The sequence below is a fragment of the Lepidochelys kempii genome, chromosome 2 (assembly GCF_965140285.1).
Source record: "Lepidochelys kempii isolate rLepKem1 chromosome 2, rLepKem1.hap1, whole genome shotgun sequence".
Classification (NCBI taxonomy): domain Eukaryota; kingdom Metazoa; phylum Chordata; order Testudines; family Cheloniidae; genus Lepidochelys; species Lepidochelys kempii.
Window position 1 is genome coordinate 141737497 of NC_136381.1, and position 13115 is coordinate 141750611.

The following is a 13115-nucleotide window of genomic DNA, read 5'->3' on the forward strand; positions in this document are numbered from 1 at the left end:
TAACACCCCTGTAGTCATAGGACAAAAAGCGGGGAGGCGGGGGTTAGTGGATTACAGATTGTTGTAATAAGCCATAAATCCAGGGTCTTTATTAAAACCATGATTTTTAGTGTCTAACAAAGTTATGAATTTAAGCTCCCAGCCTCATCTTTTAATGGTGTTGTGCAGCTTTCTTATAAGGATGAGGACTGATAGGTCAGATATAGAGTGATAGCTTTATGAAAAGTGTTCACCCAGAGGTGATAGGGTGTTTTGGTTTTTTTATCATTTTCATGTGTGAGTTCATTTGAGAGCATAGTGATTGTCTGGTTTCACCCACATAGGGGCTAATGGGGCATTTAGTGCACTGGATGAGGAACACCACACGTTGTGATAGGTATATGTAGGACCCATGGGTCTTTACAGGTGTGTTGTGGAGGGTGTTGATCATTGTAGCAGTGGAGATATGTCTGCAGGCTTTGCATCTGTTATTCTGGCATAGTCTGGTGCTGCTTTGAGTTGGTGTGCCCTGGTCTGTGGGGAGCTTACTTCTGATGATGAGCTTGGAGAGGTTGGGGGATTGTTTGAAGGCTCGAAGAGGTGGGGTTCATGAAAGATTTCTTTCAGGACAGGGTCCGCATAGAAAATGGTTTGTAGTAGTTTGATGATTCCTCATATGGGTCCCAGTGCGGGATGGGAGATGACAACTGTGGGTGTGCAGGCAGAAGAGGTTTTATTTCTGTATTGAAGCAATTCTCTTGGGGTATTTGGGTGGCCAGTTCCATGATGCAATCTACTTCTCTGGTGAAGTGTCCTTGTTTGACAAAGGCAGTTTTGTGAGTGTTAAGGTGTATATCCTTGCAGCATGTTCTGTGGTATCTGAGTGTGTGGCTATAGATAACAGATTTCTTGTGGTGGTTATTGAAGTTATGAAGGTAGGTGTGGTGATCCATGGGTTTCTTATATATAGTTGTCTGAAGGGTTCCACTGTTGAAGCTGGTTGTGGTGTCCAGGAAGTTGATGCTAGTGTGGGAGTGTTCCAGAGAGAGTTTAATGGACAGGTTGGGGATGTGGAAGTTGTGGTGGAAAACTTTGTGGGAGTTTAAGTCGTATGTTCAGAGGATGACAGTATCATTGATGTATCTCAGATATATCACTGGTTTTGTGGTGCAATTTTCCAGAATTTTTTCTTCAAGGTGGTTGGCATATTGGGGAACCATCCTAATACCCATGTCTGTTCCCATGGCTTGGATAAAGTATTTGTTGTTGAACGTAAATTTGTTATGAGTGAGAATGAAATGATGAGTTTGGTGATGTGTTTGGGGTGGAGATTTGAGGGTTGTCCATTGTCTTATAGATATTTAAGGCAGTTAGGGATGCTGTCATTGTGAGGGATGTTGGTGTATAGGGTGGTGACATTCCTGGTGGCAAAAATGGTGTTCTGAGGGAGGTTGTTAATGTTGATGCATTTGTGGAGGAAGTCAGTTGTGTCCTGGAGGAAGCAGGCCCTCTGTGTGGTAAGTGGTTTGAGAATAGTTTCTATGAATCCTGATAGTCCTTCAGTAAGAATGCCATGGCCAGATATGATGGTTCCCTTGTATGTGTATCTTGGGAAGCATGTGGCAAGTCCCTGGGCTGGGTTCATGGGGGATGAGGTTATAGAGTTATTAGGAAGGCAAGTCATAGACTAACATTCTGTATATGGTGTTTTCTTTCCCTTTCCCCTGTTTCCCCCCATATGACAGACTCTAGAATAAATGTGGGTTCAGAAAATTGTAACAGTGAAATCCTTGAATGTTTATATACTTACCTATCTATTAATACTTTAATTATGTCTGTGTCACATAAGATGACGGCATGTAAAATGTGCCTGGCACTGTAATATCTAGGTGCCATATGCAGACTTTAAACCAATCATGAATCCATCCACGAAGGACACTCCTATCAAGCCCTCTTCTGTTTAAACCACTTTTATTTAATGGAATTTGTCTTCCCTTTATTTAGCTGTGGTTTCATGACAAACATTTTTGAGCAATTCCACCACAATTGTTATTGGTGTGTGCAAAAAGGTATGGCTTGTAGCGTGACCTGAAAATGGCAACACTGGGGTGCATTCTAATCTCCACTGGTATAAAGAGTTCCATAGCTGAGGGCTTTCCATCAAGAAGCCCTGCCCCCACCTCCCAGGAGTTCCCCCCGGGCTCTTGCAGCAACAACATCCATATAGAGCCTAGATGTTTCAGTGGGAAGAGGAGATAGAGATAATCATTTAGATAGACCCTAGCCCATTAATTGCTTTAAATATTAGGACCAGGACCTTGAAGTGAATGTGAAACTGAATGGAGAGTCAATGGAGAGCACAGAATACAGATGCAATGTGCTTTGCAATTTTTCTTGCCTGGAAAGTGGGCAGCTGTGTGTTGTGCCTGATGAAGCTGTCGCATAGTTTATAAAGGCAGCCATAGGTCAAGTGTGCTGCAGTAGTCTAGCTTATAGGCAAGGAAATTGTGGATAAGAGTAGCTAGTTCCTCATCTCAAAGGGAAAAATCACAATCTCCTGGTTAGCCAAACATGGAGGATTTGGGGCTACTCAAAGCATATTAAACAAATACATCAGCTTTTGCCTTTGGTTACATCTCTGCAACTCCAATGAAGTCAATGCACTGTGAAATCAAGCACATATGTTTACCCCACAATATGCACTAGAGGCAACTGGTGTGATTCAGGAGAAAGACAGAGATACAACTTTTTTTTATTCTGTCAAAGGGACAGAAGTATTCAGCAACCCCATGGGCAGCGGGTATCATATACTGGGGGAGGCTGAGCCTCCCCAAACAGCCAGGTGTGGCCCCGCCCACATTCTGCCCACAGTCACACTCCTGATTCCCACTCTGTGGGCAGCTCTTCCCCTGTGCCATGATCCCAGCTCGGGCTGTCACTGGATCTGCACTGCTTGACCTCCCAGCGCTCTGGGGCCGGGGGTCATGGGGCTGTGCTGCCAGGCCTCTCGGCACTCCGGGGCTGGGAAGGCTGGAGCAGCGCTGCCCAGCCTCCTGGTGCTCCGGGCCAGGGGAAGGAGGCCTGAGGCCACGTTTCCCTGCCTCCTGGTGCTCCAGGGCTGGGGCCACGCTGCCTGGCCTCCCAGCACTTTGGGGCTGGAGGAGGGAGGCTGGGGCTCTAGCCTGGGGCAGAAGCCAGCGGCACAGTAGGGGGGCTCTAGGTGGGAGGGAGGTGTGGAAGGGGTGAGGCTGAAGGCTAGCCTCCCAGAGCCAGCGGTTCACCCGCCACCCGTGAGCAACCCTCTATACTGTACATTAGCTACAGTATATATACTGCCATCTGTAGAACAGGTTTGTTATTCCAAAACCCAAGCAAAAGCATTGGATTGCATTTTTGCCTAATTTGTATTCCTTAATATTTCTATTACTGCTTTATCTTCAACTACTACTTGTTACACTATACCCTAACTTTCCATTGATTTGATTGATTAATGGAGCAGTGACACTATAATGGATAACCAGAAGGAGCAGCATGGAAAGGACTAAGGAAATTTGGAAGCTATTTATAAAACAGAAAAAAAAAATCTCTGTGAGCTTTTTCATCTTGAATTCCTTCTCACAGTGCACTCCAGTTCTTAACTTTTTCACCATACACTGCTGCCTGTGTGACTTGCACCCTGAAGTCACACATTGATATTTGCATAAAGTGCATTATTTTCATGGATAACTAAATTGATATGGAGTAGAACAGTGTCCTCAAAGAACAAACCCCAGAATTACCTCTCACTGTTAAACTAAAAAAGCTAAAACCTGAGAGGTTCTAAGCATCTGCAGCCTCCACTGGATTCAGATGATTTCAGTAGTAGTTGTGACTGCTCAGCAGGTGTTCTCAACACTTGGATTAAGAACTTTAACAATCATGTAACCAAATATATGTAAGGGAAAGCGTCTGATCTCACTTATTTCATCAGTATATATCTTAAATGCAGTTTTTATCACTCTAGAATTAGGCACACAGTCAGAGAGCCATTAGGACTTAAAGCACTGCATGTTGGCAGACAGCAGATTCACACCCCTCAAATATCCTACACAACCAGTTCACATAGAAAAATGTGACTTGTTCCGTCAAAGCCAAATAGCTTTTTCCTGAGATTGTCTCTCACTGATATCATTCTGCTTCATGCACTCTGTCATCACATTCTGTTTTGTTGCTAGGGGCCTGGGCATGTCAAGCTTTTTATAAAACTGTTCACCTTCCGAGACTATGTCTGGTGCTCATAAAATCGAATTAATTGGCTCATTGATACTATAAGTCGGGTAAAATAATGTAACTTTCAGCATCTTGTGAACTAGATGGGCTCAGACCAAAATCTTAGATCCTTCATGGTTGAGTCATATTTCTAATAACAAGCCTGATCCTGTGGTCCCTACATGTACATAACTCAACACATTGAAATCAGTGGGAATTTTGCACACACAGGCACTGCAGGATTGGGCCGATGTGTTTTAACAGTAAAAGCAGTAGTATAACTCCCTCCTCACTTCCTCTCCTGAGCAAATTGCCTGTCTTGAACGAAATAATGAAGTTCCTTCTTGGGTTTGGGTCTAACATTCGTCAAGTTGACAGCCAGGAAGCATGCTAACTTCCTAAACAAATTTTGTATCATTAAATGGCATTAGGAACAAACAATCCTTGTTCAAGTTTGGCCAGGGGATACTGATGCCAAGCAAATGGCCTGCAACTCAGACAGTAAAGCGGTAACCAAGTGTACAAGGATTAAAAGTTTAAATCATTAAATTTAAAGTTTAAATCATTAAATTTTTCTGTCACCAGTAAAAAATAAATATGGGTTTCCAGGTCAAGTGGTTGTCTAGCATCATAGATATAATAATTTCTTCTTGTCTTTAGATTCTACAGCCATTACTCCTAGCTCTCTTCCTTTACTCCTCAAGATAGCAATCTTCATAACCACACACCCCTCCTTTTCTTGACAGCATTCCCCAATCTCTTTTTCAATCTCCCTCATCCAATATCTCTTTACAGTGGTCAGTGTATATCCGTGCTGCCGTCCGCAAAGAAAAAGGCCTGCCGATCCTGGTGGAGCTACTTCGAATAGACAATGATCGGGTGGTATGTGCAGTTGCTACAGCTTTACGAAACATGGCCTTAGATGTCAGAAATAAGGAGCTAATAGGTATGTTCTTTCTAAACAATCTACATATTTTCTTTATGTTTTTTACATTTTATAGCTGGATGAAGAAGGTGAAAACAATGCTCTCCTTGTGTTTTGAACAGAATTTCTTGACCTCTTTCTTTTAACGTATCATATTCAAATTTGTGTGTGATAGCTCAGTGCTATATTGTACGAATCGTTTTTTAATTCATCTGACAACACATTTCCAAAATATTGTTTAGTGATTCAATTGCACTGTAATTTTTTTTAGGCTGAAAGCAATGTCATTTGTATCACAAACACTTAGGAACTGCCACAGTGAGTGAATAAAATCAAAGTAACATTAATTTTCCATCATCCCTATGCTAAGTACCATTCGTAGCTGTTATCACTGTAGCACTTCCATCTTCCAGATGGAGGATCCAGGCAAGGGCTACTACTTCAGATCCCATGATTATTTAGTACACCTTATACAGGGGATTACAATACAGAAGCCTCAACACAAGGAATTCATGGAGAGTTCCAGGAATTCATTGGACAGAGGGGTACTTTCAAACGTGCCTTAATTCATGAGTTCATGTGCAGCTAAGGAGGGTAACTCACTCACCTAAAATATGGTCTTAAATCTCCAATTGGGTGACAGTCAAATTTTTGTTTTTAACTTAAATTCACCCGAACATTGTACATTTAGACCTTACAAGACATGACATTTTTATCTAGATGTTCCATCTATGCACAGCAGAATAGCGGTCGAAATATCCATACTGGAACTAAATTATCACAATTCTCTTACTTCCTGTGTAGATTAAGAGTTATTTTTTATTTATTTTTGCTGATTCATTAATTCTTAATTACACTCCCCCAAATATTGGAGCGTATAGGCTGCTTCTCCTTACCTCCCCTCCACTTTTAATCACATAATCATACAGGAGATGCTTTGACCTATGTCCCTTCTATTACTTGTATTACAATACTATGAGGCACTAACCAAGACTGTGGCCTCATCACACTAGGTGCTATACAGGCATATGGTATGAGAAAGTCTCTGCCCCGAAAGAGCTTACAGTCTAAACACAACAAAGGGTGGGAGGGAAAATAGCACTGAAATGACTTGCCCATTGTCACAGCTAGTTTACGGCAGAGTCAGGGATACAACCCAAATCTCCTGACATTCAGCTTACTGCCCGCTCTACTAGACCACGCTGCTGGTGTAGTTTCACCCTTATGTTGTTCTTGAACAAATTGATGTGAAAGTTGGCTTTGGATAATTCATTGGGTCCTCTGCTTGCAGCATGTAAGTTACTGACTACTCTTTCTTGTTTATTCACTGTTTATTGACTTCCAATAATTTTCTAAAAAAAGAAATTAGAGCTGGAAAAATGTATTAGTCCATCTAATCTGAGCAGCTAGCAGACCATTTTGTAATAGAGAGATCTTTCTCCCATGGACCCACCTCATAATCACTAATATCTCTTTAAAGACTGGATTGTCAAACTACTTTACTCCATGGACCACCACAAAGAGTTTTGTAGAGCCCTGTTAATTCACAGTCCATTGGCAACCACTGCTGTAGTCCATTAGTGTAGAATTGTTCCCTACAATATTCTGGGCAGTTCTTTCTGTTCTTCTCCATAGATGACTGTCATCACAAAAAAACCATGCCTTTACATATAATTTTAGGAAGGAGTGGCCTCCCTCCTTAACAGCAGTTATCATCGGTTCATTTGCTAGCCCACTTCTCTTGTTGCATTTTCTATTTTTTCATTTTTAATTTAAATGTTTGTTTCTTTTCCAAATCTGAAAACTCCACTTAAAACAATAACATTTTGTATGTGTAAATGGTGTTGTTTTTAAATGAGAAATTCCAAATGCAAACATATTTATAAAATATGGCTAATAAGACACTACTTGCATCAGCTTCACGTTTGAATGGTTTCCAGAATTCTTGGAGCAAAATCTTGCACAAACAAATGAAACTCTGTATACAAAAGAAAAAAAGGCAATTGAAAATTATTACCTAAGGAAAGGATTTTATAAACCAAACAGGATGGATGCTTGAAGTTAAGATATTTATGGAAAATCAGAGTGATTCTGGGAAATTGCAATTAGTTAGTTAGTGAGTTGAATCATATTTTTCCTAGAGGCATGGTAGGAATATTACACTACTTGAGAAATGTAAATTTGCCAATATGACAGGAAAGTTATTAAGATAATGCCTGTAGCACTTTTGGCTGTGATCTATACATCTTGTATTTGTTATTTATTTATTTATTTGTTTGTTGATTGGGTTTTTTGGTGCTGCTCATCATCATACAATCTGAAAGCTTAAGCATAAAGCTTAATGAAGTTATCCTTTCAGCACCTTTGCTAAGTACAGAGGTGGAATTAACTCCATTTTACAGATGTGGAATTGAGGGACAGAAAGATAAAGGTCCATATTTTCAAAAGTGGTTGCTATTTTGTGTGCATCAGTTTCTGAATACCAACTATGACATCTTTGGTCTGATTTTCAGAGACACTGAACATCCGCAGTTCCAAATGAAGTCAGCTCATGTTTGGGTGCTCAGCAGTTTTGAATATGAGGCCCAATGTATGTTGCGTTGGGGACACAAAATACAGGGCCATTTTTGAAAATGTTTGGTCCAAGTTTCTTGGTCAAGGTCACATACGATGTCTGCAGCATCGCTGGGACCAAAACTTGGATCTTCTGAGTCCTAGTGTAGTGCCTTAACTCTAAGACCATCTTTCCTCTTTCTCATAAAGTATGCTGTTTGGACATGGTCAGTTTAGTACTTTGATAGGCAACTTCCTAGGAAATCACAGAATATCAGGGTTGGAAGGGACCTCAGGAGGTCATCCAGTTCAACCCCCTGCTCAAAGCAGGACCAATACCCAATTTATGCCCCAGATCCCAAATGGCCCCCCCTCAAGGATTGAACTCACAACCCTGAGTTTAGCAGGCCAATGCTCAAACCACTGAGCTACGCCTCCCCCCAAGTGCTTCATGAAGTGGTGCTGATGCATTCCTGTGTCGGCAAAAAGTAGTAGCATGTATTTATTCCTCAGTCTCAGTGAGTCAGTACTGACCCAGAATGGTGTTACAGTGTAATACCGAGATAAAGATGCCCCTTATCTCTATACTGGACTGAAACAAAACCCTGGATTGACAGCCTTCAGATTTTGGGGCTGGAGATTCAAAGTCTAGATCTGAAGCTTGTGGCTTAGGCTCAACTCTGAAAAATATAAAATGTAATATAAACAAGAATTTCAAATTTTACATAAAGTACACAGTACTGTGTTGTATGTACCGTGTACCACTGTGGTAATACAGATTCTGCATCTAAGCTGATAAATCACTTTGAAAAGTCACCTTTACTATTCTGCAAAAACATCTATTTGTCAATTCAAATATCCCAGCAACTCTGTGTACAAAAGGGTGAATACCATGCATAACATGGAAGAATGATGGTGGTTTTTAAATTTTCAGAGAATGATTGAGCCTTTAAACATTTTATTTAAGTTCTGTCTCTCTCTAATATATGCTTGCTATGACTTAATATCAGCATTTTTATATAATCTGGTACTTCTCATTTTTGCTTTTAGAACAGCAGATAAATACAATATCTCAAGTACCACATTGTGGTTGGTAGATCTTGATAGATGTTGACTTTTTAGTGGCAAAACTATATGTATACCTATCTTTATTTCTATTAGATTAAAAAGACATTCTAAAACTAAAGCCTGTCACCACTGAGCAGAGAAGCTGGCTACTAAGAGATCTAATTTTCCTTCTTGTTTTTGTTAAAATGTAACTGTGTATCAGAACATAGGATCTGCCTTACGAAAATCACAGCAACTGTCCACCAACTAGTCTGGAAACCTATTACTTCAGAGGAAGGCAAAAATAAAAATTGCTCTAGACAATTGAGCAATGCTGTACGTGTAGGGGAAAAGGCCTCCCTGCCTATCATTATTTATTATTATTATTATTAATAATAATAATCGTATTTCAATATTTCCCATAATGTCATAGGTGCTTTCCATAAGAAAAAGTACATAGAGATATAGACAGGTTTAAATCATATATACATTTACGTTAAAAATATATTTTTATAGCAGCAGAGATTAGCTTACCCAGAACCATGACAGACAATTATCCTTCTTTAGCATGAATAACAATAAAAATGTTGTTATTGGTGATAATATTATTCAGCTTCTTTTTAAATCCAGCCCAAATATTTAACTCTGTGACATCTTGTTCCACTGCACAGGCTGACTACACAGGCTGTTTGAAGGAATACATCCTTTTATGATTGTTGTTGTTGTAATATTGTTTAGTTTTGAAGCCTGCATGCCTTGTTGGCTTCTGCTTACCTTCCTCCTTTCAGCATCAGTTATTTAAAAATATTTGTTACGCTCTAGCACTATGTTTCCTGCATAAAATTAAACATCTACAATACAATGTCATCTTGACAAAAAAGAAAAGGAACTAAAGACCCAAACCAAAATGTGATCCAGCAAACCCTTATTCATGCAGTGGTCCCAATGATGGGACTATACATGTGATATAAACGTTTGCAGGGCAAGGGCCTTACCTGCAACGATGCATATCTTGGTCATATGTATAATTCTTTTAATTATCCAACCTACTTTGTTGAAATTTATCAATGAAACAGGTTTTTTAAAGGATCAATGTTATTGTCAAGCTGTAACATTTCATTTATAGGAAAAATACTTTTTTCAACTTGTTTCAATAGTTGTGCACTGTGAACAGTTCTTGTAGGAAAACTGGTCTTTTAGTAATATATACTTGGAATTCTACCTTATTTGAATTTAAGAAAATGATTGCTATGTTTGCACAAATATTGTCCTGAGTAATTCTTTCCTAGATCATTTTAAAGTGAGATGGGCCCAACTGGACACAAGATGCAATGCAGTGAAGTCTCTGGCTATACATTTTGATGCAAGTTAATGTTTATATCTGTTAATTAGTAAAGTTGTGGCCTATTAGCTGATGCCAGAGAAGTTGTAAGAGTTTGTGACAGTGGTTAGTGGCACCAGAAAAGATATTTGTTGAATTCAGAGTGTAAATGGGGACTAGTCTTACAAATTGGCTGGTTTTTTTGGTATTATTCTAAATTGGCTAGTTTTACATGGAACAGTTCTTTACTAGAGGAGTTAAATATAAAATCACATTCAAATCTCATTCATTTTCAGAAAGAAATCTTGTGATGCTATAATGTATAGGTTTAACTGTATCCTAAGAGGGAAAAAAAGAGAAATTTACTTTATCCACAATTTCTAATAGAAATGTTTTATAATTAGCATAATTCAGTCTCCTCTTGCAATTTAAAACATCACTGGTACTGTAACAGCTTAGAGCCATTGTAATAGTATGGTAGTGTAAACACCTGTGAAATATTGATGAATTATTCATAATAAAGAATCATAGAAATGTAGGGCTGGAAGGGACTTTGAGAAGTCACCAAATCCAGGAGGCAGAACCAAGTAAAGCTAGACCATCCCTGACAGATGTTTGTCTAACATGTTCTTAAAACCTCCAGCGATGGGGATTCCACAACCTCCCTTGGAAGTCTATTCCAGAGCTTAACTACCCTTAAAGCTGGAAAGTTTTTCCTAATATCATATTCCTAGGCTATGACACACATGCACCCCCATAGAATATTTAATTAATCAAGTAAGTGCTGTGATCTAGTGACATCAGTTGTAAAGTGAAACCAGAGGTTGGGGTAGGACTAGACTCTAATACCAAGCACTTAGTCCGTAATAACAGATACAGTATTATTGATGTTGAAGCAAATGAGACACAGAAACACTAAAGGGCATATTCAAAGATGTTGACATTAACAGAAAGACTCTCATTGACTTCAGTGGGCTTTGTATCTAGTCCTGAAGCAGGATGATCAAACCCACTGTGTGGAGAGGGCCAAATTTTGATTATTATTCCTGACCTGAAGCTATAAAATCACGGCCATGTATTGCATTACTCTTGTCCACTGCTCATTTCCCACTTATGTCAATAGGAGATATGTACAAACACCAAGGGTCATTTATCATCCTTCTGTAACTAAACTTTTAGTCACTGATGTTACTTTTCCATTCAGCATCACTAAGTGGGGGGAAATGATGGTGGGCATTTCTATGACTTGCTATTTCTACACTTTTTAAAACTTGTCACCAGGTTGCACGCATATTTCTGAGTCATGCACAAAGTATGTGCAGTTGTGTACCTAAATTATTTTCAATTCAGACCTTTAAGTTTCATCATTGGGTTTGGAACTGAGACTTAACGTTGCGTTGAGATAAACATGGGCAGTTAACAACTCTGAAGAGTTGTTGTTTCACAGTGCTACACTGATTCACAGTTGGAAGGTTCCCTTTGCAGCCATAAGGAATAGAAATTTCTTTTTTTCAATGAAAGTTTACATTCTACAGAATGTAATGAATAGCTTGTAAGTAGCTCAATCTCTGGAATGTTAAATTGATATAAATTCACAGTGCACATGCCAGAAAACGTTAGTCATTCTCCTCATCTGTGGGTATTTGTAGAAAGTTGAGGATAGATTATACACTGCAGCTTACTGTTTAAATCAATTCTTATTGCGTTTCATTTACTATGTTTAATAATTGAGGTGCACAAAATAAATAGCACAGTGCAGAGAAGCCTGGAAAAGACAAGAAGGCTGATATAAAAGACAAAAAAAAACTGATTTAAAGAGGCATGAAAGAATCATGGATGAAAATAAGTACTTTTCCCTTATTTTCTGTGATCTCATCAATATTGATAATATTGAGAAAGAGAAAGATACTAATTCAACAATATTTAGAGGGTAAACACAAAATTATGTTTTATAGAGATTTATGATACTTTTATATCAAAGTCAGAAGTGCCTAGATTCAAATGATGACTTATTGATATAAGACAAGAATTGAGAAAAGATCAAATAAATCATACAAGTTGAAATGTTAAATAATTGCCAAGGAAATTATTTAAAGGGGAACTGTTAAATCTAGACCTACAGTATGGCCAAATGTCAGTGGGTGAAAATGCTGTCAGGAAGCTTCTAGCTCTTAACTCATAAGGTTTCATCATTCATTTTGTTGATGGCAGTTCAGCTTTTACTTAATTCTGTCCGACCTATCTCAAACACATTTCTGATGTGCAGACCTAGTTGTTGTACAGAGCTTAAAAATCTACACCCTAAGTGCATCTCTTCTGTGAAAAGTAACACTATAAAAATGTTACAATAAGGTTCAACATTTATTATCTCAGCTGTTTCTTTATCCTACAGTATATGCCCAGTTTGCAAGTAAAAGGATTGGGATTTTTGGAACTGCAGGCATGGCACATCCATCTGGGCCATGAAGGTCAAGCTGAGTTCTTTGCTTCTTATGCCTCATCACCAATTGTAAAAGTTTTCCATGCCAAATTAGGCCATCTTTTATTCTTGTACTAATCCACTGCAAAGTGTGGAACTTATTCAATTATTCTATTGAAAATACACAAGAAAGAGCAAAAGCCGGCTCATACACACTTAGTCCTATAGTCTCTGCAGGACAACAAGAGTAAAAAGTGGTAAAAACAATATTGTTGTCATTCAAGTCAGCAGAGATGATTGAATACACATACAGATCTGTGGAGTAACAGAGTGCTACTTTCATTGCTTCCTTTTAGAGTAGAGTCATAGTCTAAGAAATATATGTAAGCTAACAGTTAAATATATTTGTTAGATCAAGATGTCTCATTTTACTCACTATAGATCCTGCTTCCCAATCAGAAATTCCCTGACACTGTAATGATGGTATTCCTGACAGTGATATAATCTTGTCTGAAGCATATGTCTGTTTCTGCTAGAAATACAGAGTCCCTGTGGATCATCTGAAATGATTCTATGACAGATTATCCAGACAATAATCATCTAAAATGCTATACTCTGTACAT

At 38.8% G+C, this 13115-nt stretch overlaps 1 protein-coding gene across 4 annotated transcripts in view; it reads left to right on the plus strand.

Moving 5' to 3' along the window:
- CTNND2 (catenin delta 2) overlaps window positions 1–13115 on the plus strand; it is a 1186471-nt gene that overhangs the window by 1075708 nt on the left and 97648 nt on the right. For all 4 annotated transcript variants that reach the window (XM_073332332.2, XM_073332334.2, XM_073332335.2 and 1 more), the window contains one exon: window positions 5023–5173. In XM_073332332.2, coding sequence (XP_073188433.2) covers window positions 5023–5173 — 151 coding nt within the window. The remainder of the gene's footprint in view (window positions 1–5022; window positions 5174–13115) is intronic.